The sequence below is a fragment of the Clinocottus analis genome, unplaced genomic scaffold, assembly GCF_023055335.1.
Source record: "Clinocottus analis isolate CAN_PGR_092001 unplaced genomic scaffold, fCliAna1.0.p SCAF_47, whole genome shotgun sequence".
NCBI lineage: Eukaryota > Metazoa > Chordata > Actinopteri > Perciformes > Cottidae > Clinocottus > Clinocottus analis.
Genome location: NW_027176204.1, coordinates 568,291 through 595,790, shown reverse-complemented (window position 1 = coordinate 595,790; position 27,500 = coordinate 568,291). Strand labels below are relative to the sequence as shown.

At 44.6% G+C, this 27,500-nt stretch overlaps 2 protein-coding genes across 2 annotated transcripts in view; both read left to right on the top strand.

Moving 5' to 3' along the window:
* The window catches only part of gatm (glycine amidinotransferase (L-arginine:glycine amidinotransferase)), a 7,297-nt gene extending 302 nt beyond the window's left edge, over positions 1–6,995 (top strand). The window contains exons 2-9 of the mRNA XM_068599466.1: positions 719–925; positions 1,029–1,224; positions 4,387–4,577; positions 4,745–4,882; positions 5,109–5,273; positions 5,366–5,429; positions 5,518–5,634; positions 5,751–6,995. Coding sequence (XP_068455567.1) covers positions 719–925; positions 1,029–1,224; positions 4,387–4,577; positions 4,745–4,882; positions 5,109–5,273; positions 5,366–5,429; positions 5,518–5,634; positions 5,751–5,863 — 1,191 coding nt within the window. The 3' untranslated portion in view covers positions 5,864–6,995. The remainder of the gene's footprint in view (positions 1–718; positions 926–1,028; positions 1,225–4,386; positions 4,578–4,744; positions 4,883–5,108; positions 5,274–5,365; positions 5,430–5,517; positions 5,635–5,750) is intronic.
* A 4,981-nt stretch (positions 6,996–11,976) lies between these two features.
* pde8a (phosphodiesterase 8A) overlaps positions 11,977–27,500 on the top strand; it is a 35,466-nt gene continuing 19,942 nt past the window's right edge. Inside the window, exon 1 of the mRNA XM_068599458.1 lies at positions 11,977–12,723. Within this exon, the coding sequence (XP_068455559.1) occupies positions 12,571–12,723 (153 nt within the window). The 5' untranslated portion in view covers positions 11,977–12,570. The remainder of the gene's footprint in view (positions 12,724–27,500) is intronic.

The following is a 27,500-nucleotide window of genomic DNA, read 5'->3' as shown; positions in this document are numbered from 1 at the left end:
TTCATTTATTGGCTGTTGTTGGTGTGTGACTGAGCATTTCAGCTGAAAATTCAAGTTAGAGAAGAACAAATCTCAAAGATTATCTTAAAGAGACCTTAGTCAAAAGATAGATTAGTCTCTAACTGCTGAGGCGGTGTTTTCTGCCTCTGGCCCTGAGTGACAGCGACCAGCTGTTTCCACAGATGCGCTCCCAAACTCATGACACCAGCTGAACCCGAGCCGCTCCGTCACATCGGCTTCTTTTTCACATGTGAACTTTAGCACCAAAGACATCTGCCTTTTTAAAGCAGATATCTGAATGTCTTATCAGCTTCTGCTGTGTTTGAATTAGACTTAGAGTGTGTGTGTGTGTGTGTGTGTGTGTGTGTGTGTGTGTGTGTGTGTGTGTGTGTGTGTGCAGACTCTATCACTTCATGTACTTCATATCTGGAGCTAAAATAAAACAATAAGCAAACAGCAATAGTAACACACATAGCAAGTTTTCACTAATATATAGATTAGTATGTGTCCTTTATCTGAAAAGATAAATATATATTATATTTATATATTTATATATATATATATATATATATATATATGTATATGTAATTTCACAAAACTGAGAGTCTTTGTGCGCTGCAGAACATAATGTTTTAACATTAGAACATAAGTTAAGGTTTAATGCATAACATTATAATATCACATGAATACATAACATTAGAACGTTTCCTCTCCTCAGCTGGGCCGGGCGGTGGCCGGCCGGCTGCACACGGCCTTCCAGAGCTCTTCCAGTGCGGCGGCTGCACAGCCGCGTCACGAGCACGTCGCTGAGCCCGTCCAGCAGGACTGCCCCGTGTGCAGCTACAACGAATGGGACCCTCTGGAGGAGGTGATCGTGGGTCGCGCCGAAAACGCCTGCGTGCCTCCCTTCACCGTGGAAGTGAAAGTAAGCCATATGTCAGGAAGACCTCTGTGACCCGGATCACACCGCCGTGCAGGTAAAGAGCCGCTAAAGAGATTAACTCTGTCGTTTGTCAACCTCTCAACAGGCTAACACATATGATAAGTATTGGCCCTTCTACCAGCAGTATGGGGGCCAATCCTTTCCTGCGGACCACTTGAAAAAAGCTGTTGCTGAGATTGAGGAAATGTGCAATATTCTGCGTCACGAGGGCGTCACAGTGAAGAGGCCCGAGCCCCTCACCTGGTCCAACGAATACACAACTCCAGACTTCACGTCGTCAGGTAAAGACATGCAGCCGGGTCTCACTCTCTGGTTAGTCTTCTAGATGCAGCCGGGTCTCACTCTCTGGTTAGTCTTCTAGATGCAGCAGAGTCTCACTCTCTGGTTAGTCTTCTAGATGCAGAGTCTCACTCTCTGGTTAGTCTTCTAGATGCAGCCGGGTCTCACTCTCTGGTTAGTCTTCTAGATGCAGCAGAGTCTCACTCTCTGGTTAGTCTTCTAGATGCAGAGTCTCACTCTCTGGTTAGTCTTCTAGATGCAGCAGAGTCTCACTCTCTGGTTAGTCTTCTAGATGCAGCAGAGTCTCACTCTCTGGTTAGTCTTCTAGATGCAGAGTCTCACTCTCTGGTTAGTCTTCTAGATGCAGAGTCTCACTCTCTGGTTAGTCTTCTAGATGCAGAGTCTCACTCTCTGGTTAGTCTTCTAGATGCAGAGTCTCACTCTCTGGTTAGTCTTCTAGATGCAGAGTCTCACTCTCTGGTTAGTCTTCTAGATGCAGCAGAGTCTCACTCTCTGGTTAGTCTTCTAGATGCAGCAGAGTCTCACTCTCTGGTTAGTCTTCTAGATGCAGCCGGGTCTCACTCTCTGGTTAGTCTTCTAGATGCAGAGTCTCACTCTCTGGTTAGTCTTCTAGATGCAGCAGAGTCTCACTCTCTGGTTAGTCTTCTAGATGCAGAGTCTCACTCTCTGGTTAGTCTTCTAGATGCAGCAGAGTCTCACTCTCTGGTTAGTCTTCTAGATGCAGCAGAGTCTCACTTTCTGGTTAGTCTTCTAGATGCAGCAGAGTCTCACTCTCTGGTTAGTCTTCTAGATGCAGAGTCTCACTCTCTGGTTAGTCTTCTAGATGCAGAGTCTCACTCTCTGGTTAGTCTTCTAGATGCAGAGTCTCACTCTCTGGTTAGTCTTCTAGATGCAGAGTCTCACTCTCTGGTTAGTCTTCTAGATGCAGAGTCTCACTCTCTGGTTAGTCTTCTAGATGCAGCAGAGTCTCACTCTCTGGTTAGTCTTCTAGATGCAGCAGAGTCTCACTCTCTGGTTAGTCTTCTAGATGCAGCAGAGTCTCACTCTCTGGTTAGTCTTCTAGATACAGCAGAGTCTCACTCTCTGGTTAGTCTTCTAGATGCAGAGTCTCACTCTCTGGTTAGTCTTCTAGATGCAGCAGAGTCTCACTCTCTGGTTAGTCTTCTAGATGCAGCAGAGTCTCACTCTCTGGTTAGTCTTCTAGATGCAGCAGAGTCTCACTCTCTGGTTAGTCTTCTAGATACAGCAGAGTCTCACTCTCTGGTTAGTCTTCTAGATGCAGAGTCTCACTCTCTGGTTAGTCTTCTAGATGCAGAGTCTCACTCTCTGGTTAGTCTTCTAGATGCAGAGTCTCACTCTCTGGTTAGTCTTCTAGATGCAGCAGAGTCTCACTCTCTGGTTAGTCTTCTAGATGCAGAGTCTCACTCTCTGGTTAGTCTTCTAGATGCAGCAGAGTCTCACTCTCTGGTTAGTCTTCTAGATGCAGCAGAGTCTCACTCTCTGGTTAGTCTTCTAGATGCAGCAGAGTCTCACTCTCTGGTTAGTCTTCTAGATGCAGAGTCTCACTCTCTGGTTAGTCTTCTAGATGCAGCAGAGTCTCACTCTCTGGTTAGTCTTCTAGATGCAGCAGAGTCTCACTCTCTGGTTAGTCTTCTAGATGCAGCAGAGTCTCACTCTCTGGTTAGTCTTCTAGATGCAGCAGAGTCTCACTCTCTGGTTAGTCTTCTAGATGCAGAGTCTCACTCTCTGGTTAGTCTTCTAGATACAGCAGAGTCTCACTCTCTGGTTAGTCTTCTAGATGCAGCAGAGTCTCACTCTCTGGTTAGTCTTCTAGATACAGCAGAGTCTCACTCTCTGGTTAGTCTTCTAGATGCAGAGTCTCACTCTCTGGTTAGTCTTCTAGATGCAGAGTCTCACTCTCTGGTTAGTCTTCTAGATGCAGAGTCTCACTCTCTGGTTAGTCTTCTAGATACAGCAGAGTCTCACTCTCTGGTTAGTCTTCTAGATACAGCAGAGTCTCACTCTCTGGTTAGTCTTCTAGATGCAGAGTCTCACTCTCTGGTTAGTCTTCTAGATGCAGAGTCTCACTCTCTGGTTAGTCTTCTAGATACAGCAGAGTCTCACTCTCTGGTTAGTCTTCTAGATGCAGAGTCTCACTCTCTGGTTAGTCTTCTAGATGCAGAGTCTCACTCTCTGGTTAGTCTTCTAGATGCATCAGAGTCTCACTCTCTGGTTAGTCTTCTAGATGCAGCAGAGTCTCACTCTCTGGTTAGTCTTCTAGATACAGCAGAGTCTCACTCTCTGGTTAGTCTTCTAGATGCAGAGTCTCACTCTCTGGTTAGTCTTCTAGATGCAGAGTCTCACTCTCTGGTTAGTCTTCTAGATGCAGCAGAGTCTCACTCTCTGGTTAGTCTTCTAGATACAGCAGAGTCTCACTCTCTGGTTAGTCTTCTAGATACAGCAGAGTCTCACTCTCTGCTTAGTCTTCTAGATGCAGAGTCTCACTCTCTGGTTAGTCTTCTAGATGCAGAGTCTCACTCTCTGGTTAGTCTTCTAGATGCAGAGTCTCACTCTCTGGTTAGTCTTCTAGATGCAGCAGAGTCTCACTCTCTGGTTAGTCTTCTAGATGCAGCAGAGTCTCACTCTCTGGTTAGTCTTCTAGATGCAGAGTCTCACTCTCTGGTTAGTCTTCTAGACATGTTCCCACTACCCATCATATCAACAACTGTCCGTAAAGAAGCATTTAAAAGCTCAAAGCCGGTAATCCATGAAGACAAAGTAGTTTCTGCTGCTTTATTCTTCAGGTCAGAGGGAAAGTATTGTCCTTTCTTCTGCAGCTCGTGTTTTTCCCAAACACAGTTACTATTCACATTATGTATTATACTATTTATAGAAGATCAGTTTATTACCTTCTCATCGGCAACAAGATCAAAGTACTGTTTCCTGTTAATGCATCAATAATGATTGTGCAAAATTATAAAGACACTGAAAATGCCTATTTTACCTAATGAGTACTTCTGAGTACATGTATCTGATAGTACTAAGACATTTACTATAATGTAATGCTACTTTTACTTCAGGAAATGATCAGAATACTTCTTTCCCCCACTTATTCGGGGTGTTGTGTATCTAACGTGTTGCAGGCATGTACGCTGCCATGCCCAGAGACATCCTCATGGTGGTGGGGAACGAGATCATCGAGGCTCCCATGGCCTGGAGGGCTCGCTTCTTTGAGTACAGAGCCTACAGACCTCTGATCAAGGAGTACTTCAGAAACGGTGCTAAATGGACCACTGCTCCGAAACCCACGATGGCCGATGCGCTGTACGACCAGGTGAGGCTTCAGAGATTAGCGCAGCACATGCGACACGTTTGCAGAGTGGACCGCAGGACTAATGCTTTTGGAGGACATAACGTGAAGTTCAACCTGCACTGAACACATTTGGGTTCTTCATATGGCCACAGATGAAGTGAGTGTAAATCATAAGTGGGCTCTTCCAGGACTACCCCATCCGCACTGTGGAGGACCGACACAAGCTGGCGGCCGAGGGGAAGTTTGTGACCACGGAGCACGAGCCCTGCTTCGATGCTGCCGACTTCATCCGAGCTGGGAGAGACCTTTTTGTCCAGAGGAGTCAGGTACGAAGGCTTTTCTTAGTGCTGACGTGTATCGCGTGGACGTGTTGAGTCACGTGCAGAGCGGCATGCAGCGCGTAGAAGGAAAGATTAGATAAAGCAAAGGTTTGGATAGACACACGGCGTGTTTGTAACATTCATTCACTCAGAACTAATACGGGTACAAACCAGTTTAAGAATACACAGCTCAATCCTCCACAGACGTTTTTATTTCGTTTTTTCTTTGCAGGTTACTAATTACATGGGAATTGAGTGGATGCGCCGCCATCTGGCTCCAGACTACAACATCCACATCATCTCCTTCAAGGACCCCAACCCCATGCACATTGACGCCACTTTCAACATCATCGGGCCAGGACTGGTGCTGTCCAACCCGGACCGCCCATGTCGCCAGGTACTGGAGGCCGGACCGCTTTCCAGCTCCCAGGGCCCTGTGCTGCCCTCTTGTGGACGGATGCTTCACCTGTTTTTTGTCCTCTTCCTCAGATCGACATGTTCCAGAAGGCTGGTTGGACTGTCGTGAAACCTCCGACACCTCTGATTCCTGATGGTGAGGACTGAAAGAGCTCTTCTCCTCCAGAAGGAAAACGTCTCCAGTTGTTCTGACACATGTTCCTTCCCTCTCCCGTTCTATGTAGACCACCCGCTGTGGATGTCCTCCAAGTGGCTGTCCATGAACGTGCTCATGTTGGGCGAGAAGCGAGTCATGGTCGACGCTAACGAGAGCACAATTCACAAAATGTTCGAGAGCCTCGGTGAGTTCCTAAATTAAAGTTATTCCATTTTTGCAGCATTTTAGATGAATTTCTCCAGACTTTCTGCTCCTCCCTTTCATCTGTATGAAAGACTCATGGATGTGTTTGTGCTGCAGGCATCAAGACCATAAAGGTCAACATACGCCACGCCAACTCCCTGGGCGGCGGCTTCCACTGCTGGACGACGGACATCCGGCGCCGCGGCGCCCTGCAGTCCTACTTCCACTAGCCCAGCCAGAAAGACAGTTTTTATTGAGCTTTGACGATTAAAGCGTCCGTTTGGAATCTTGTTTCCACTATAGTTATTAAATCATAAATGTACACACTAATCACAGATCTACTTCTGGCAAATTATTTGAAATGTGTGTTTGGGTGTGACGCGCTGCATCTCCACTAATAATGAGGTAATATTACCACGTCAGCAGTTCACTGTTTAAACTAATAATGAGGTAATATTACCAGGTCAGAGCAGCGTATTGTTTAAACTCATAATGAGGTAATATTACCAGGTCAGAGCAGCGTATTGTTTAAACTAATAATGAGGTAATATTACCAGGTCAGAGCAGTGTGTTGTTTAAACTCATACTAAAGTCATATTACCAGGTCAGAGCAGCGTATTGTTTAAACTAATAATGAGGTAATATTACCAGGTCAGAGCAGCGTATTGTTTAAACTCATAATAAAGTCATATTACCAGGTCCGGTTCTTTCTGAACAACAGAGGTTTGGACGTTGCTGTTCATTCCTTTGCAAACAGCTTGCTGTGATGTCTCTGAACCTGAAGAGATGCTGAACTTTACTTCAGTCACTCATCTCAGTATGAACTGCATTTCTGGCTGTTGTGAAGCTGAAGAGTTTATGGCTCAAACATCTGCAGTCATCACTTTACAAGGTACAGTTTGGTATGTGAAACCGAGCAGGAGAGCAGCTCCCTCCTCATCAAGAACTCTTTTTTTATTCAAACAAATGTACAAACGATGTCATTAAACAATATCAATTTCCTATCTGTAGTATATTCTTTTGTAAAGATTTTAATTGATTTAACAGACAAAGTTATATTTTTCATACTCCTGATTGGATTATATATTTACTTCCATATGAGATATTGTGTACCTTTTGCCTTTTCTCCTTTTGCAAGTCTGGGCCAGTCATCTGCTCCTCGTCATAGATAGATATTTACTTATTGAATTAAATCCTCAGTCATCTGATTGTTTCTTGTGACGAGGTTTTCTGATTCCTTTGCTGTCTTGGATGTTTAAGTCTTAAGATTTAGTTTAAACCCGTGAATTCAAAGGGAGGCTTCAGCTCAACAGGCATGTGATGTTTTCTTTATGCAACATTATTAAATGTAATTAAAAAGTGTTGTGTGCCAGTTTTTTTTAACATATTGTATGTGTCATATTAAACACATTTGTGTTTGTGAAGTGAAAGCATGGTGCGTCATATCACAAGAAGAACTGAGATATTAATGAAAAATATGAACACTAGAACAAAGTGAACTTACTTTGAGTCCTTTCATGTTTCATATCTGAGATTCATCTACAGATAAATGCCTTTAAACCTGGTCCCTCAGTGTTCTACTGCAGTAATACCTCATGAAACAATAATAATAACCTAATAATACCAAAGTACCTGAGCTTCTTGTACTTCTTTTGAGAAATTCTGCTATTTTATGAAAAAAAATATTGTTTTGTAAATATTGTATTACATTAATTTGAAGATTCAGATTATGAACACACAATGTAATCAACATATCACATATGATGTATTGTTTAATATGCTGAGATAAGTTAACATTAATGCATCAATAATTAGAATCAACTGACACATTATTCTCTAATGAATATCCGACATGAAGATGTTTGGATGCCGATACTTTCCAAACTATTAATAAACAAGACGATATTTGATTTGGAGCAGTATTTCTACACTCTAGTATTGCTCCTGATGAGTATTAGTATTGTTTCTAATGAGTATTAGTATTGCGTCTGATGAGTATTACGGGCACGAGCACAGGCACGAGCACGAGCACAGGCACGAGCACGAGCACAGGCACGAGCACGAGCACAGGCACGGTCAACGCTTCAAAGTCAACGATGCTCCGTGACGCCAGTTCCCTGCTGAGCGCTGGTAGCAGGTCTCTACTTCCTGCTCTGTCCACCAGAGGGCGACCACACGCTGCATTTCACTACAAAAGGTTCTGCTCATGCATATCTTGGTCACAATAACCAAAATAGCATGTGTTTTTTTTAAAAGAGAAAGTTGTTTGTGTTATCTATTGATGTAAAAAAAGGAAGGTAACATGACCAATATTTTATTATAAACTGTTGTGCATATCAACACCCTGAAAGGGCTCTGGATCCACCATGACGCTGCTGACGCCACGAGAGACTGGAACTGTTGGCTTGAGAAAACTAAACAAATAAGTGTTGAAACAGGAAATCACAGTTGACTCACACTAACTAGTCAAAAAACTGATAAAGGACAACATACTATATGTATTTACTATATTAAACCTAAGTAACAACTCAACAAGACTGTCTGTCCGTAATGTTCCTTTAATGAATCTCAGAGATGTTTTTGCCTGATTGGTCTCTGAGATCCAAGAAGAAAGTTTTTCCAGATGTTTTAAAGAAGAAAAACTCTTAACTAAGATGTGTTGTGGTGCCGCTAGATGTGTTGTGGTTACATGTGTTGTGGTTACATGTGTTGTGGTTACATGTGTTGTGGCTACATGTGTTGTGGTTACATGTGTTGTGGTTACATGTGTTGTGGTTACATGTGTTGTGGTTACATGTGTTGTGGAGCCGCTACATGTGTTGTGGTTACATGTGTTGTGGTTACATGTGTTGTGGTTACATGTGTTGTGGTGCCGCTAGATGTGTTGTGGTTACATGTGTTGTGGTGCCGCTAGATGTGTTGTGGTTACATGTGTTGTGGTTACATGTGTTGTGGTTACATGTGTTGTGGTTACATGTGTTGTGGTTACATGTGTTGTGGTGCCGCTAGATGTGTTGTGGTTACATGTGTTGTGGTTACATGTGTTGTGGTGCCGCTAGATGTGTTGTGGTTACATGTGTTGTGGCTACATGTGTTGTGGCTACATGTGTTGTGGTTACATGTGTTGTGGTTACATGTGTTGTGGCTACATGTGTTGTGGTTACATGTGTTGTGGTTACATGTGTTGTGGTTACATGTGTTGTGGTTACATGTGTTGTGGCTACATGTGTTGTGGTTACATGTGTTGTGGTTACATGTGTTGTGGTTACATGTGTTGTGGTTACATGTGTTGTGGTTACATGTGTTGTGGCTACATGTGTTGTGGTTACATGTGTTGTGGTTACATGTGTTGTGGTTACATGTGTTGTGGTTACATGTGTTGTGGTGCCGCTACATGTGTTGTGGTTACATGTGTTGTGGTTACATGTGTTGTGGTTACATGTGTTGTGGTTACATGTGTTGTGGTGCCGCTAGATGCGTTGTGGTTACATGTGTTGTGGTTACATGTGTTGTGGTTACATGTGTTGTGGTTACATGTGTTGTGGTTACATGTGTTGTGGTTACATGTGTTGTGGTTACATGTGTTGTGGTGCCGCTAGATGTGTTGTGGTTACATGTGTTGTGGTTACATGTGTTGTGGTTACATGTGTTGTGGTGCCGCTACATGTGTTGTGGTTACATGTGTTGTGGTGCCGTTACATGTGTTGTGGTTACATGTGTTGTGGTGCCGTTACATGTGTTGTGGTTACATGTGTTGTGGTGCCGCTACATGCTAGTGGCAGAGCCCCGCGGCCAGAAGAGCCGCTCTCTGTCGGTGTCTCTATGTCGGTGTCTCTATGTCGGTGTCTCTCTGTCGGTGTCTCTATGTCGGTGTCTTTCTGTCGGTGTCTCTCTGTCGGTGTCTTTCTGTCGGTGTCTCTATGTCGGTGTCTCTCTGTCGGTGTCTCTATGTCGGTGTCTTTATGTCGGTGTCTCTCTGTCGGTGTCTTTATGTCGGTGTCTCTATGTCGGTGTCTCTCTGTCGGTGTCTCTCTGTCGGTGTCTTTATGTCGGTGTCTCTCTGTCGGTGTCTCTATGTCGGTGTCTTTATGTCGGTGTCTCTCTGTCGGTGTCTTTATGTCGGTGTCTTTATGTCGGTGTCTCTCTGTCGGTGTCTCTCTGTCGGTGTCTTTATGTCGGTGTCTCTCTGTCGGTGTCTCTATGTCGGTGTCTTTATGTCGGTGTCTCTCTGTCGGTGTCTTTATGTCGGTGTCTTTATGTCGGTGTCTCTCTGTCGGTGTCTCTCTGTCGGTGTCTGTATGTCGGTGTCTCTCTGTCGGTGTCTTTATGTCGGTGTCTCTCTGTCGGTGTCTTTATGTCGGTGTCTCTCTGTCGGTTTCTTTATGTCGGTGTCTCTCTGTCGGTGTCTCTCTGTCGGTGTCTTTATGTCGGTGTCTTTATGTCGGTGTCTCTCTGTCGGTGTCTCTCTGTCGGTGTCTCTCTGTCGGTGTCTTTATGTCGGTGTCTTTCTGTCGGTGTCTTTCTGTCGGTGTCTCTCTGTCGGTGTCTCTCTGTCGGTGTCTTTATGTCGGTGTCTTTCTGTCGGTGTCTTTATGTCGGTGTCTCTCTGTCGGTGTCTCTCTGTCGGTGTCTTTATGTCGGTGTCTCTCTGTCGGTGTCTCTCTGTCGGTGTCTTTATGTCGGTGTCTCTCTGTCGGTGTCTTTATGTCGGTGTCTCTCTGTCGGTGTCTTTATGTCGGTGTCTCTCTGTCGGTGTCTCTCTGTCGGTGTCTTTATGTCGGTGTCTCTCTGTCGGTGTCTTTATGTCGGTGTCTCTCTGTCGGTGTCTCTCTGTCGGTGTCTCTCTGTCGGTGTCTCTCTGTCGGTGTCTTTATGTCGGTGTCTCTCTGTCGGTGTCTGTATGTCGGTGTCTCTCTGTCGGTGTCTTTCTGTCGGTGTCTCTCTGTCGGTGTCTCTCTGTCGGTGTCTTTATGTCGGTGTCTTTCTGTCGGTGTCTTTATGTCGGTGTCTTTATGTCGGTGTCTCTCTGTCGGTGTCTCTCTGTCGGTGTCTTTATGTCGGTGTCTCTCTGTCGGTGTCTTTATGTCGGTGTCTCTCTGTCGGTGTCTCTCTGTCGGTGTCTTTATGTCGGTGTCTCTCTGTCGGTGTCTCTCTGTCGGTGTCTCTCTGTCGGTGTCTTTATGTCGGTGTCTCTCTGTCGGTGTCTCTCTGTCGGTGTCTTTATGTCGGTGTCTCTCTGTCGGTGTCTCTCTGTCGGTGTCTCTCTGTCGGTGTCTTTATGTCGGTGTCTCTCTGTCGGTGTCTGTATGTCGGTGTCTCTCTGTCGGTGTCTTTACGTCGGTGTCTCTCTGTCGGTGTCTTTACGTCGGTGTCTCTCTGTCGGTGTCTTTATGTCGGTGTCTTTCTGTCGGTGTCTCTCTGTCGGTGTCTCTCTGTCGGTGCCTTTCTGCAGAAGGCTGCGCGCGCTCGCTGCCGCGGCGCTCGAGCCCTTTTGCTGCTTTCAAAGTTCCCACGCGCAGCGGAGGCCCACCCAGCGGCGCGAGCGCGGCGCCCATTAGCTGCGCGCAGCTCATTTGCATTAACGTCAGTAAAGGCTGTAGGTCAATCCTTGCGGGTGCTTTTATTGGATGTGCCGCTGTCAAGCAGCGCTGAAGAACTGGAAGGGCAAACGGCAGAAAAGGCAGAGAAAAGGCATCAGATCCGCGTTGTGTGCTCGCGCTCAGCTCGTCACCGTGAAGTCCCGCCGTCCCCGGTTTCACATGCCAAACTTGTGGACACGGAGCGGTCCGTTTTTTAAAACATTTTTTATATATTATTTTTGTATAATTATTTTTTTAAAGGATTGTCTGTGTGTTGTCGCTCAAGCGGCCGCAGAAGCTCCGCGCGTTACGCTCCAAGATGACAGCCTCCACATCCTTTTCCTCCAGAAAGAGGGAGCACCGCGGCGCCTGCTGACGCTGGAGACGCTGCGCCCGGGACTGGACCTCTTGCATCGGGCGACCATCCTCCGCCGGGCGGCGGATGTCTGAATGGAGATTTGCAAGCCTTCCAGCGACATTGCTCCGCTTCCCAAATTGTCGAATCGGGGCCGATAAATGGAGTGTTGTGTCGGACTGCATCATGGCTTTGTGTTTTACGGAGGGCGCTTGACGTCGGAGCGACTGGCCCGGAGAGCAGCCCGCGGAGCGGATCCTTCAGCCTGTTGATGATGCGCCGCTCGGGACTGGAGCAAAGTGTCGTGAGAACCGGTTTATGGCCCGCGTCTTGAGCTGAAGTGGCCAAGCAGACTGTTTAAGAGGGGGCGGAGGAGGGCGGGGGGCGGGAGGGGGGAGAAGAAGAAAAGCATAATTTTTGATGGCTCCAGGGTGGAGGAGGACCACTACACATCAAATGCTTGGACACAAATGATGGACACAACTATTGCATGAAGCTGGCGGGGGGCTGCACGCTGTGTAGGCCCAGGCTGACTTCAGCACAGAGCAGTTGAGAAATGAGAAAATAGTGATGTGGTACGAAGAAGGCGAGAACAGGAGCCCGAGAGAGGGATCAACATCACCCGCCAGGATCTGAGCCGCTCAGCTGAAGAAGACTGGAAGCTGCTTTGATGAAGGACCTCCAGTCAACTCCATGTGAACCAGAGAGGCAGGAAGTCAGCTTCCTGGTCAGGGGGTTAGGATAGAGACACATTATTCATGCCTTGTGTTAGAGCGATTGGAGAACCAGCTTTGCTGTGGCCTAGATGACACATATGTATATATATATATAGATGTGTATATATATATATGTATGTACAAATGTATATATATGTATTTATATATATACATGTATTAAAATAGTAAACCTCAAGAGGAAGAGTGGACCTTAAACACAAAAAAAGAAAGGGCGAATGACACTCGGCAGCCTCAAAGTAAAGCGAAAGGCTGAAGTGGACTGAAGCATGGGCTGTGCTTCAAGTATTCATATCTCTGACAGGGTGGTCTACCACGGTGGAAAAGAGTCCGAGGATTCCCACTCGCCCCAGCAGACTAATACCACTCAGCATCAAGGGAACCCGGCCTCGGGACTCCCCCTCAAGCCCCCCAACTGCAAGGTGAGGAGGTGTGTGTGTGTGTGTGTGTGTGTGTGTGACAACCAAACAATCCGATTTCTAAAACATCATTTTGAATGACAATAAATGACCTCAAACAAAAGAGGGAGAACAATACATTTGACTAGTGAGCACAACCTGCCTGCATTACTTCTTTTTACTGACTGGAAACCATTTTCAGACCAATTTAGCAGCTTTTTTAATTGGGAGGAACTAGGCCATGTTGAAGCCTCAGTTAAAGGTCGCGGGGTCACAGGCCTCCACACGGCCCTAAGGTATTGTTCTCTTTGTGGTTTTCATGTAAGAGCCACGATGAAGCAAACACTTTTCTGTTGCTTCTTCAGACGCAGGAGCTCTGCAGGACGTTCACAGCCGCAGTCTGAACTTTATCCAACCTGACATCGACCGTGAGCCTCGTCCTCTGCTCCTCCATGCTGCCGCTCTTCAAGAGGCCTGAACTTTGTGTTTCTGGCGTAGAAGGAGACGAGTCGTTTTGAAAGCGTGTGGTTGATATCAGAAAGGGAAAGTAGGAGCAGGTATTGAAAAGGATTGAGTGACATAACAGCAAAAAGTTTGCCATCAGTGAGTTACATCACCGCAACATATAACAGTGGCGTTTGTGCCCACAAATAATTACACTAATGGAGGAAAGCCAAATGTGGTGAGCCTGCTCTCATGCAGGGACCAATTGGTGCTTCTAATCAGGATGATGAAGATGATTATTGTGGTTATTTATTGTTTAAGAGGTCACAAACGCACAGCCTGTCACTATTATTCAGACTACCGGGCCAACGTGTGTGTGGAGAAGAGAAAGATGGAATTTGATGCTGCAAACTGTGACGGCGAGATCCTGGTTTTCAAAAGGCCTCATCCCCTCAGTAGAGAAGAGAGTAACCGAACAATATTGAGTTGAGAACGTTATTCTACCTCTAAAGCAAGAATAATGAGAACGTAAAGGCCTCGAGCTCGTCCTGTCATGCTCATCTGCAGACGTCTGCAACAGAGGGAAGACGTGAGATCTGGTGAAACCCGTAGTGCATAAGTGCATCAGTGGTGTGCATGTGTCTGACCGACCGCAGGCTCTTTGAAGGCCTCAAGCTAAATGTTGTGCCGTGTGTGATGTTGTGTTCTGTCAATGCAGAGAGAGTGGGCGTGACAGAAGCCCCCATGTCAAGACGCTCCTCTGGTTACATCAGCCCCCTGATGGAGTTACACTCATGGTATTCAAGTCTCCTTCGGCTGGAAACGGTTCATCCCTGTTCTGTAAAGGGTCATATTTAACGAGGGGCCGGCTTCATTGTCACTATAACGTTTAGAAAAGTAAGTTGCTTCCTTTGCCGTGTTTGGTGCGAGGCTCAGTGAAGCGCGCCGCTGCTGCTTGTCGTAGCTCTTCTGATGCCGTCTGCCTCACGAGATCAATAACAGACATTGATCGCTCTGGAACTGCGTGTGTTCATGCACATCACCGAGATTAAAGTTAACCTTTTGCAACACATTGTCATGTAAAACACTAATGTCTCACATATAAACTGCAGCAGAGAGAGACTCAAGGGTACGTTAGCAGCTCTCTGGTGAAGAGAAGCTGATAAGTACAAGGTCCTGGTGATAGTGGGCATTTCTCTTGCACCGAGAAAAACTTCAGCCAAACACAAAACCATTTATCTGGCCTTGACTTTCCCGTCTGACTCAAGGAAATGAAGTAGCTCTCCCCACAGCAAATGTAGAATCGGTTTTCCCGTTCCCTCTCACTATAAATGGAAAAGGGCAATAAAAGGTGCTAAGCTTCCAAGTACCTGGAGAGTAATAGCATCTCGCTTGATTCCAGCCTCTGCATTAACAGAAGTGGTGGCATCACTCAGCTTCCCCCATCAAAGCCTCCCGTCCTCACCAGAGGCAGCACGAGGATGCTTTTCCAACCCAAAGCTCGGGCTGAAAGCACTGTTGCTGTAGCTCGCAGCACAGGAAGACGCAGATATATGCAGATATGACCCAGCGCTCTCTGCACTGTGTCTGTGTGCTCTGGTCAGTGTGTGTGTTTAGTCTAAGTTGAGAGTCATTGGGTAATTTATTCCAGAGCAGGGCAAAGGCTCAGCATGGTGATGAATTAATCCACTGTGCTTTTTTCTGCTGGCTGAGAAGAGGGAGGCTGATATTGGCTCTTTTTCGTCCTCACTCTATTTCACTTTCAAACTTTCTGAGCTCGTCCCCCTGTCGGTTGCTCCTGCTCTACAGCAACTGTAGCATCACCATCCAGTTGTCCACAGTTCACACATTTACCTCCAGCTCGCTGACAGCCATCACATAAATGATTTAATGCACGAGCTGCGTGCGCTCACAGACACGTGAACGTCAAGTTGACTTCAATGGCCCTGCTGTGGTCTTTGTCTGTACAGCTGCTGATTGGATCAAGCGATGGACTGTGCTTATCTATGTCCATCAAGGATGTCATGTGTATGCGTACAATGGGCTTTCATAGCTCCGAGCGTGGCACAAACCTCTGGCGCACTGCCACAGTTACCACGTCGAGTCACACTGGGGCAACAGTTTGGTGCTGCGAGGCCTTCGGACCAAAACCTCACGAGACGCACGTGAAGGAAAAGTTTGAGCTCTTTATTGCTGAGCATTAGATGAGAAGAGCAAAGCCACTCTCATGCCTGCACATGACGTGTAGCTGGAGTCGCAGACAGTTCGCGTAGCTTAGCATGAAGACTGTAAACTGAACTTCATTTTTTTGTACTTAGTTTTTTGTACGGATTAAGCAAACAAGACATGACCTGTTATTTGCTGCACTTTAGAGTCACTGGTTTTTGTTACCTTTTGGACTTTTAGCTAGCTGTTTCATCCTCTTATGCTAAGCTAAGCTAACAGTCTGCTGGCTGTAGATTTATATGCAATGGACGGATATGAGGGTGACATCTATTTTCTAATCCACCATGACGACAGTCAATATGTTTCCTAAAACCTATAACTATTTGACTTGTAATGACAGTGATAGCAGTCTAAAAATAATTGAATGTATAAATTAAGGATTTTTCGTTTTCTCCAGTAATTGTAGGGTTTGTCCTACTTAAAAATTCAAGGACATGAAAACCCTCTTGAGCATTGATCAGCTCCAGCACTTGATGTGATGACACCAACATCTCCCACTGCTGAGCGCCTGAACGCTGGCGCTCTGGAGGAATCACATGAGGAGCATATAATATATCCCTTTGTCACCTTCTCGTGGGTCTCTTCATCTCCTTATGGCTGTCTTTGGGTGCATGTACTTGTGAAACAGATGCTCCCATTGTTTTTGTAATAGTCTTAACAAATAAGGCCACATTCAAAGCTTGCTGTGCTCCCCTCCAGGTTAAGAGTTTTGTATCATAAGGTCAGCATGTGATAGTTTCATGAGATTATGGAAACGGTATTCTTCCAAAACGAGGCGCTACAAGTGTTGACTTTGTCTGTTCTCTTTCAGAAGCTCACAGGAATGTAGCTGTGGGTCTTGTTGGCCTGTTTCGCTCTTCCTGGACGTTCTGGGGCTCCGCGGGGTCATGCTGCCAATGTGTATTAGTCTCTATGCTAAGCTACCCGGCTAACCAACATGTCCTAAAATGTCAAACTATTCCTTGACGATTGAGTCACAGCATTCCAGCAGTCTGCTGCGTGATCATTTCTACACGTCAACCTCTTCTCTTTATGTCTGTAGAAACGTGAGTTTGTTCAGTTCTTCCCTGCCCCCCACCTCCTTCAGACAGGTTCAAAAACAAACCCTGTAGATACCACACGTGCGTTCCCTCTACAGCGAGCTCTCTGAGGTCCCACTGCAGTGTGGTTTGAATAGTACACCATGTACAGAACCACCATTGTTCCTCCAAAGTCCACGCGGGAGCCTCTCTCTTGCATGGTGTCCCAGTGTCGTCTCCAGAGGCCACTCTGTCCTCTCCCCTGGAGGGGAGCCTTCTGTGGAAGCTGCAAGCGTCGCAAGCCACCGCGTTAACCATGCTAGCATGTCAGTCCCACTGTCCTCCAGCCAGGATGCAGTGAAGAAAGGCTGTGCACGGTATGCCGAGTCTTCCTGGGCAGTGTTACAAAAGCCCACAGAGCGGTGGATTCAGTGTTACGTGGTACACCTCATGGGTATTTCACCGCAGAATTTGGCAGCTGATTTCAAACCTTTCTCGAATCATACCGCTCCGGAGGCTTTGACTTTGTTTTCACTGAAGAAGCGCTGAGCAGAACCTCGCTGCATTAGAGAGGAAGCCTGCAGCGTGTCGGCTGGAGCAAACGCACAAGACACTCGTCCACCTGCTGGACGCCGCATGAAGCCGGCTGCTTCCTGGTTTTAACGGACGCATTTATGACGCAAAACTCTCTGAAGTGTGTCCTGCCCTTTGCTCTGAAGATGATGTGCTGTACCCCCAGTCCATGAATCCCTGACAGGCAGAGCACAGTAGCATGTGTGTATATATATATATATATATATATATATATATATATATATATATATATATATATATATATATATATATATATATATATACATATGGCCTGCATCGCTCAGTTCAGTCCTGATCAGACTTGGTCTGTTGAAATTCAAGTATAAACGGGTATTTTTCTGTAACATTTGGACTTTTGAAATATCAAAACCGCCAATGATGTCCATAGGTCTAGATCCTTGCATCCAATAATAATAATAATCTGAAGAAACTTCAGCCTCTTATTTTGAAAACTCTATTGTACAAAGTTACATGACCGTTGGTGAAATAGTATTAGACTCCTCCTCCTGAGCCCGGTGCAGGTGTGTGACATTCATGTGAAGCAGCAGATCTATAATCTAGATGGTATTTTGAAAGGAGGGAAGGAAATGTTTCAATGGAAACTATGAGTACATGCCCCATTAAAAATAATAGACGTGCACAAAAGACACAATGACAATTGAACAGGCTTGTCTTCGTGGTAGTGAATCAATAGTTTAAACATTCCTGCACGTCTGTAAAAAGTACCTGCGTCACATATTGTCCCTGAACCTGCCCGGTTACATTCCTGCAGGTCGTCAGGTAACTGCAGTGAAACCGGCAGGACCGCTGGCAGCTATAGGACGCGTTGGTGTGTATTATAGATCAGACAGATGATGTCGAGATTTACCAGTTTGGTTGATTGTTCCTGCTCAGGTCTGCATACAGTCAGGATAGTCTCAACATATCAGATAATATATATATATATATATATATATATATATATATATATATATATATATATATATAGATAGAAGAACAGATGTCTGCAGCAAATACTTTCTGCACAGAATCAGATTTCACAAAAGGTCTCTGTGCCAAATAATCAATAAACGTGCAGCTTTGAATTGCTCTTTGTTTTGAATGCATTGTGTTAATATCACATCAGTCTCTACTGTCTTCTTGCATTCATATCCTCTTTATTCACTATTTCATTTCAATGAATACCTGAAGACAGGACATGAAACCCAAAGCTGTGCTGTCCAGTTGAACCTGCATTACATTAAAGATGGAATTATAATTGTTTTATATTTTCCAAAGCTTAGTTTAAATCAATAAGTCTGTGATTTTACTGTATGTAATATAAATATATTTGAACATTTTAAAATAAGCTCAAGTAAGACAACTCTCCCTTTAAATGTGATTCATCATGAAGGCTTAAGGGTTAAATACTTAATGTCGTATCTTACTTTGAAAACCGTCCACGTGGCTTCACATTTATAGAATATCATTTTCCAAGTTCTGTAAATACTTGAACTTGATTTATTATTTCAGGGTAAATTTAGATAACTTTGATTCCTTTCTACAAAACGTCAAAGAGAGAAGTTCAGAGTTTAATTTCAGTTGCTGAAGACATTCGAGCTCCTGGCTTGAGGCTCTTTTAACGTTCATGATTTCATCCAGTTTCATGGTAAATATTACATTTATTAACAGGATCGCTGGCGTTACGTTGAGTTTACGGCCCGAAGCTTTTATTTCCTACACATGATTAATACAATTCAATAGTGCAGCAGGAGATTTTAATGAATATGATTTTAATGAAGCTGTCTGCCCAGCGCTGGAGAATGGCTTCTGATATTTTGAATAAACCCGTTAGCCGTTGTGGAGAGGCGGCGTCACGCACAGACAGCAGAGGCGCTTTGCTGATGCTAATCTGGTCTTTAGGGTGCGGGAGGCCATCAGGACTCGGTACAGTTGGCTATGACAACAACGTTGCTCTCGTGCTAACGATCTCTTTTTCAGGCCCAACGGTTTCTTGTTTTGTCTGTTGGTTGTCTTGCCGTCATGTTTTTGGCTAGACTGAGGAGGAGCAGTGGCTGCAATGGAAAGGTTGCCGGTAAGATTACAGCACACTTAACCTTACCAAGCTTAGCCTTACCGAGCTCCCTTAGCTTGTCCTTTTCCTTTATGGACCTTTGACCTTACCTGGGACGAGCTAAGAGAGGAGGGACTGCCATTGGTTCACAGTGCAGGAGAAACAGCTTTAGCATTACAGCTAATGAAGACAAGGGGTCAGGGTAGAAGACAACTATAACACATGATAATAGCTTATCTTTAGTCAAATATGGGACATTTTGACCGTGAATAAGAGGGAAATTGAAACAGTCAACGGGTCTACAGTGACAGTGGCGTTGAAGGAGGCTGCTGGGGGCCGAGGAAGAGGAAGAGGAAGAGGAGGGGGCTGCCTCAGAGCACTGCATGGCTTAGGCTTGTCCGAGTCTTAAGGGGATTTCAAGATAATCTGGATGAGGACAGAAATACCTTGAAGGTGAACATTAGAGAAAGTGCTCAGCTTCTCCCGGATCTTTAATTAATTTCCTCACACGGTTAGAGACAGAAGATATCATGTCTACACTTGACATGAGGTTGTTTAGTTGACATGAGGTTGTTTAGTTGACATGAGATTGTTGGGTTGACATGAGGTTGTATAGTTGACATGAGGTTGTTTAGTTGACATGAGGTTGTATAGTTGACATGAGGTTGTATAGTTGACATGAGGTTGTTGGGTTGACATGAGGTTGTTGGGTTGACATGAGGTTGTTGGGTTGTCATGAGGTTGTATAGTTGACATGAGGTTGTTTAGTTGACATGAGGTTGTATAGTTGACATGAGGTTGTTTAGTTGACATGAGGTTGTATAGTTGACATGAGGTTGTTAGGTTGACATGAGGTTGTTGGGTTGACATGAGGTTGTTGGGTTGACATGAGGTTGTATAGTTGACATGAGGTTGTTGGGTTGACATGAGGTTGTATAGTTGACATGAGGTTGTTTAGTTGACATGAGGTTGTTGGGTTGACATGAGGTTGTTGGGTTGACATGAGGTTGTTGGCTTGACATGAGGTTGTTTAGTTGACATGAGGTTGTTGGGTTGACATGAGGTTGTATAGTTGACATGAGGTTGTTGGGTTGACATGAGGTTGTTGGCTTGACATGAGGTTGTTTAGTTGACATGAGGTTGTATAGTTGACATGAGGTTGTTTAGTTGACATGAGGTTGTTGGGTTGACATGAGGTTGTTGGGTTGACATGAGGTTGTTGGGTTGACATGAGGTTGTTTAGTTGACATGAGGTTGTTGGGTTGACATGAAGTTGTTGGGTTGACATGAGGTTGTTGGGTTGACATGAGGTTGTTGGGTTGACATGAGGTTGTTTAGTTGACATGAGGTTGTTGGGTTGACATGAGGTTGTTTAGTTGACATGAGGTTGTTGGGTTGACATGAGGTTGTTGGGTTGACATGAGGTTGTTGGGTTGACATGAGGTTGTTTAGTTGACATGAGGTTGTTGGGTTGACATGAGGTTGTTGGGTTGACATGAGGTTGTTGGGTTGACATGAGGTTGTTGGCTTGACATGAGGTTGTTTAGTTGACATGAGGTTGTTGGGTTGACATGAGGTTGTATAGTTGACATGAGGTTGTTGGGTTGACATGAGGTTGTTGGCTTGACATGAGGTTGTTTAGTTGACATGAGGTTGTTGGGTTGACATGAGGTTGTATAGTTGACATGAGGTTGTTGGGTTGACATGAGGTTGTTTAGTTGACATGAGGTTGTATAGTTGACATGAGGTTGTTTAGTTGACATGAGGTTGTTTAGTTGACATGAGGTTGTTGGGTTGACATGAGGTTGTTTAGTTGACATGAGGTTGTTGGGTTGACATGAAGTTGTTGGGTTGACATGAGGTTGTTGGGTTGACATGAGGTTGTTGGGTTGACATGAGGTTGTTTAGTTGACATGAGGTTGTTGGGTTGACATGAGGTTGTTTAGTTGACATGAGGTTGTTGGGTTGACATGAGGTTGTTGGGTTGTCATGAGGTTGTATAGTTGACATGAGGTTGTTTAGTTGACATGAGGTTGTTTAGTTGACATGAGGTTGTTTAGTTGACATGAGGTTGTTGGGTTGACATGAGGTTGTTTAGTTGACATGAGGTTGTTGGGTTGACATGAGGTTGTTGGGTTGACATGAGGTTGTTGGGTTGACATGAGGTTGTTGGCTTGACATGAGGTTGTTTAGTTGACATGAGGTTGTTGGGTTGACATGAGGTTGTTGGGTTGACATGAGGTTGTTGGGTTGACATGAGGTTGTTTAGTTGACATGAGGTTGTATAGTTGACATGAGGTTGTTTAGTTGACATGAGGTTGTTGGGTTGACATGAGGTTGTTGGGTTGACATGAGGTTGTTTAGTTGACATGAGGTTGTTGGGTTGACATGAGGTTGTTGGGTTGACATGAGGTTGTTTAGTTGACATGAGGTTGTTGGGTTGACATGAGGTTGTTGGGTTGACGTGAGGTTGTTGGGTTGACGTGAGGTTGTTGGGGTGACATGAGGTTGTTGGGTTGACATGAGGTTGTTGGGTTGACATGAGGTTGTTGGGTTGACGTGAGGTTGTTGGGGTGACATGAGGTTGTTGGGTTGACATGAGGTTGTTGGGTTGACATGAGGTTGTTGGGTTGACATGAGGTTGTTTAGTTGACATGAGGTTGTATAGTTGACATGAGGTTGTTTAGTTGACATGAGGTTGTTGGGTTGACATGAGGTTGTTGGGTTGACATGAGGTTGTTTAGTTGACATGAGGTTGTTGGGTTGACATGAGGTTGTTGGGTTGACATGAGGTTGTTTAGTTGACATGAGGTTGTTGGGTTGACATGAGGTTGTTGGGTTGACATGAGGTTGTTGGGTTGACGTGAGGTTGTTGGGGTGACATGAGGTTGTTGGGTTGACATGAGGTTGTTGGGTTGACATGAGGTTGTTTAGTTGACATGAGGTTGTTGGGTTGACATGAGGTTGTTGGGTTGACATGAGGTTGTTTAGTTGACATGAGGTTGTTGGGTTGACATGAGGTTGTTGGGTTGACATGAGGTTGTTGGGTTGACGTGAGGTTGTTGGGGTGACATGAGGTTGTTGGGTTGACATGAGGTTGTTGGGTTGACATGAGGTTGTTGGGCAGCAGCACTCTTCTCCCTGTCGCAGGACGGATGGAAACAAGTCACTCGTTTCTATCGTTGTTTTCAACTGGGTTTGACTTTTAATTTAATTTAATAATAGGTAAATGGAGGTGTTGGATTAGGAGGCAGAAAAAGGTCTCTTGAAAGATGCTGTTGCATCATGGGAAATGTAGGATGCAGTGCTTTTAGAGCTTGACTCATACTTGACCCAAGCACCATATTTAAATGAGTTAGTTAGTTTATGGAGGTGCAAACACAAATGGCTGATTAGTTATTGCTTTAACCGCGTTGGCTGCCTGCAGTAGGATTAAAAAATTGGATTTTGCCCATATTCCTCAAAATCCGATAATAAAAGTGGTCAGGGTCATGGATTGGACATTTAGAAATATGAAAAGGCGAAAAGTGAGACACATTTAGATATATACAGCCATGAGAGATAAAAGACATCCCATAAGAATCGTATCTGTCTTTTGAATTGAAACCACAGAAACCCGTCCTTGTTTAGCACATAGTGTCAGCTGGCTCACATGCAGCGATAGACAACAGTATTGTCTCCATGTTGAACGCGGCTCCCCTGAAGCTGCTCGTCTTCTCGTATCCCCGTGGGCGGTGTGTCTCTTCCCCTCTTGGCCTGTCGGCAGGAGCTGCTCCTCTGCCAGGCCTCAGTTGCTGTCCCTGCACAGTGACGCACAGACACACTATGGACACAATGCACGCAGGCCGAGGCAGCGTCACGAGGGAATCAATGCAGCAATGCATGAACTCAGATGTCACAGACGTGCATAATACAAATACGCTTTGTATTTCAGGAAAAGACACGAGCAGGAGCAGAATACAACGTTAAATATACATTTCTCTTTATTCTCTGTATACTGTAAAAAAAAACAGCAGCAGGTCACATGTGAGAGGCTTTTGTGTGATATCTGAGGCGATGCTTGCCAGGTATAGAACACCAGTGAAAAACCGGGACAGGTCACCAAGGACGAAGCAACCTATCCATTTTCTGCAAACTCTGTATTTTTAAACCTCGGACGTCATTCAAGGGCGTTTGGGACTGAATTCCAGGGCAAGTTCGGTCTCCTGAGAGTTACTCTGTGTCTTCCTTCTGTGTGTGTGTGTGTGTGTGTGTGTGTGTGTGTGTGTGCGTGTGTGCGTGTTCGTGTGTGCGTGCGCGTGTGTGCGTGCGCATTCCCGTATGCTTGAATTTCCGTACTATCTGGTGATGTAGGAGGGATGTCACTGCAGACAGAATAAAGGTCAGGGCGTACTCTGGAAGCACTGCATGAAAAACAATGTGTGTGTGAGAGAGAGAGTGTGTGTGAACGTGTGTGTGTGTGTGAGTGAGCACTTTTGACTGATTACAGATTGCTGTATTTGGGACAGCTCGTGTGCATCAGTAGCTTGTAATACTTCTCTCAGGTCACTTAGTGTTGACCCTGTAATGTGCATTATATCGAGGGCAGCAGCTTGTATAGCAGCAATGATAGCATAGATAGCTTGTATAGCAGCATAGATAGCTTGTATAGCAGTATAGATAGCTTGTATAGCAGTATAGATAGCTTGTATAGCAGCATAGATAGCTTGTATAGCAGTATAGATAGCATCGATAGCTTGTATAGCGGCATAGATAGCTTGTATAGCAGTATACATAGCATAGATAGCTTGTATAGACAGCATATAACATATATAGCTTGTATAGCAGCATAGATGGCATAAATAGCTTGCATAGACATCATATAGCATAGATAGCTTGTATAGCAGCATAGATAGCTTTTATAGCAGTATAGATAGCATCGAAAGCTTGTATAGCAGCATAGATAGCATGTATAGCAGCATAGATAGCGTGTATAGCAGTATAGATGGTATAGATAGCTTGTATAGCAGCATAGATAGCTTGTATAGCAGTATAGATAGTATAGATAGCTTGTATAGCAGCATAGATAGCTTGTATAGCAGCATAGATAGCTTGTATAGCAGTATAGATAGTATAGATAGCTTGTATAGCAGCATCGATAGCTTGTATAGCAGTATAGATAGTATAGATAGCTTGTATAGCAGCATAGATAGCTTGTATAGCAGTATAGATAGTATAGATAGCTTGTATAGCAGCATAGATAGCTTGTATAGCAGTATAGATAGCATAGATAGCTTGTATAGCAGCATCGATAGCTTGTATAGCAGTATAGATAGCATAGATAGCTTGTATAGCAGCATAGATAGCGTGTATAGCAGTATAGATGGTATAGATAGCTTGTATAGCAGCATAGATAGCTTGTATAGCAGTATAGATAGTATAGATAGCTTGTATAGCAGCATAGATGGCTTGTATAGCAGCATAGATAGCTTGTATAGCAGCATAGATAGCTTGTATAGCAGTATAGATGGTATAGATAGCTTGTATAGCAGCATAGATAGCTTGTATAGCAGTATAGATGGTATAGATAGCTTGTATAGCAGTATAGATAGCTTGTATAGCAGCGTAGATAGCGTGTATAGCAGTATAGATGGTATAGATAGCTTGTATAGCAGCATAGATAGCTTGTATAGCAGCGTAGATAGCGTGTATAGCAGTATAGATGGTATAGATAGCTTGTATAGCAGCATAGATAGCTTGTATAGCAGTATAGATAGTATAGATAGCTTGTATAGCAGCATAGATAGCTTGTATAGCAGCATCGATAGCTTGTATAGCAGTATAGATAGTATAGATAGCTTGTATAGCAGCATCGATAGCTTGTATAGCAGTATAGATAGCTTGTATAGCAGTATAGATAGTATAGATAGCTTGTATAGCAGCATAGATAGCTTTTACAGATAGCATATTACTCATTAGCTTTCCATAACTTCACATACCAGAGACTAAGTCAACAGCTGCTGGCATGTTCAGGTCACACTGCACACCTGGAACAGACACACTGTCATTGTGTTCTTGGTCTGTTGGTGTTTTTATATCTGCTCTTTGTCATGATGCTCAGTTGGGTGCTTTTTCTCTGTGAAACAAGTTGTCTTTTTATATTCTTATGTAAAGCATTTTGCAAATTCTGTTGTTTAATATCTTTTGTATCTCTTATCTTTTTTCTCTGAAAAATAAAAGGCAGCCCAAAGCGCTGAACAAATTAAGTGATTTATTTATTTAGTTGACTGACTAGAAATAGAGCAATGTTTTGACAATCAACTGATTGATTGGTATTTTCAAGGAAAACAGATAAATAGTTCCCTGACTCTCAGAATAGAAGAGAGAGAGAGAGACTGTTCACTGAGGCTCGTCTCCGAGGAGAAGACGTGTGGACTGAAACACACGTCTTCTGTTTCTGAACGACTGCAGTTACAGTAACACGTTACTCCATTATACCGAGGGAGAGTTTTGTTCACCTGCTCTTTGTCTCCTGTATTTAAGCAGATGTACTGTTTCATGCTTCATTTAGCTCCTTCAATGTAAACTTTCCTTCTGCTGTTCAGTCTTCTGCAGTATCAGTATTCAGTATCTTGAAACAATATGACAAGAAAGAGATAAAACCTGCACATCACAAACTTCAGGTGTGCATGCGTGTGTGTGTGCGTGTGCGTGTGCGTGCGTGTGCGTGTGCATGCGTGTGTGTGTGCGTGTGCATGTGTGTGTGCGTGTCCGGGTCCGTGTGTGCGTGCGTGGCTGTGAGAGTGATAGAGGGCAGTGTGCGGAAGAAGGGAAGACATTGAAGGAAAATAAGTGCTAATGACGTATTTGTGTCTTGATTTCTGCGTCTGGGCTTCATCACTTACGACGTGCCTGAATGTATCTGAAGGAATGCGTCCCAATATTATCTGTACAGGGACATTAAAGCACTTCCATTGCTGGCTATAAGTGATGCATTATTTTGATTACTTTTAAAAGTAAGTAACAATATGAAATCCCAACCCGTGCAGCTCTGAAGCACCTAGTCACCCTTTGCCTCTTCGTCGTCATGAAATTATGGTGCAGAACAGAACGCAAACAAAATGTTGTATGTTTGGAAAGTTTGTGTTGCATAGACAGGCGTCAGCTGCTCTATATATCATCCATATATTTTCTCCACCAGGCTATTCGCGATGGTGCGCTGTCACTCAAGTTTCTCCCGACAGAATGCACTGAACTAAAAATACAGCACAATGCAGTGACACACTCGCTGGGCGCTGCTGCCGCCATGGAAGGAACGGCTTGGATAGTTGCCAAAAGTGTTTTTGCTGTGTAGTCCTCTGCATGAGTACATCGCTGTGCTTGATAGAGGTAAGCTATCCCAGCATGCATTGGGTGAACAAAACCCCACTGGACAGGTTGCATGTCTATAGCCTATTAAAGGCTGTATTTTTTAAAATTTCTTTAAAACTCAAGGATGAAGTGATTAGAAACTGCTGGTCAAAGGTCACTGCGACCCCACAAAACCTGTTCGTATGAAGATTATGACAATTTCACACAGACGTCTGATGAAATGTGTTCACATTACGGTTCCAGATGGAGGTGAGAGTGTGTAATATATCTCATTCTTGCAAAACATGTTTTTGCCATTTTGCTTTCAAAAAGTAGTTCTGATCTAAAACATGTATTCATAATATTAAAGTTAGCACAAATTGATCTTACTGGATGAGTGATCTTACTTTGGTGAGGCGTTTGCCAGGCCGGTCGTTGTGGGTTTCAAATCGCATCGCTATCGATTGTTATAGCGCAGCTTGATGGGCAGAAGGTGTAGAAGTGTCCACACATGAAAGTGAATTATTCCCTTTGATGGAACACACAGCGTGGACGGCCAGCGCTGCGATGCCAGTGGCTCAGCGTGTGGGGAGCTGATGTGTCACTCGGTGCCATTTAGACCTTCACTTCGCTCAGTGTGTGGGTCTCCTCCACCGTGTGCATCCTCACCTGGCTGGAGCTGCTCCTCTAATCACACCTCCTGGAGAACATTGATTCATCTCCATTTGATGCACACGACACACGCCGACTTCTTCTGAGGGAGAAATGCTGAACGCCTGACGTTGCTGGAGCATCGTCAGCGCTGCATATAATGCTCCACCTCATGCGGAGAAGTTTTAACGATAAGCTGAGGAAGAAGTGGAGAGAGAGAGAGAGAGAGAGAGAGAGAGAGAGAGAGAGAGAGAGAGACACAGAGAGAGAGAGAGGAGAGAGACACAGAGAGAGAGAGGAGAGAGAGAGAGAGAGAGACACAGAGAGACAGAGAGAGAGAGAGAGAGAGAGAGACACAGAGAGAGAGAAGAGAGAGACACAGAGAGAGAGAGAGAGACACAGAGAGAGAGAGAGAGACACAGAGAGAGAGAGAGACACAGAGAGACAGAGAGAGAGACACAGAGAGAGAGACAGAGAGAGAGAGA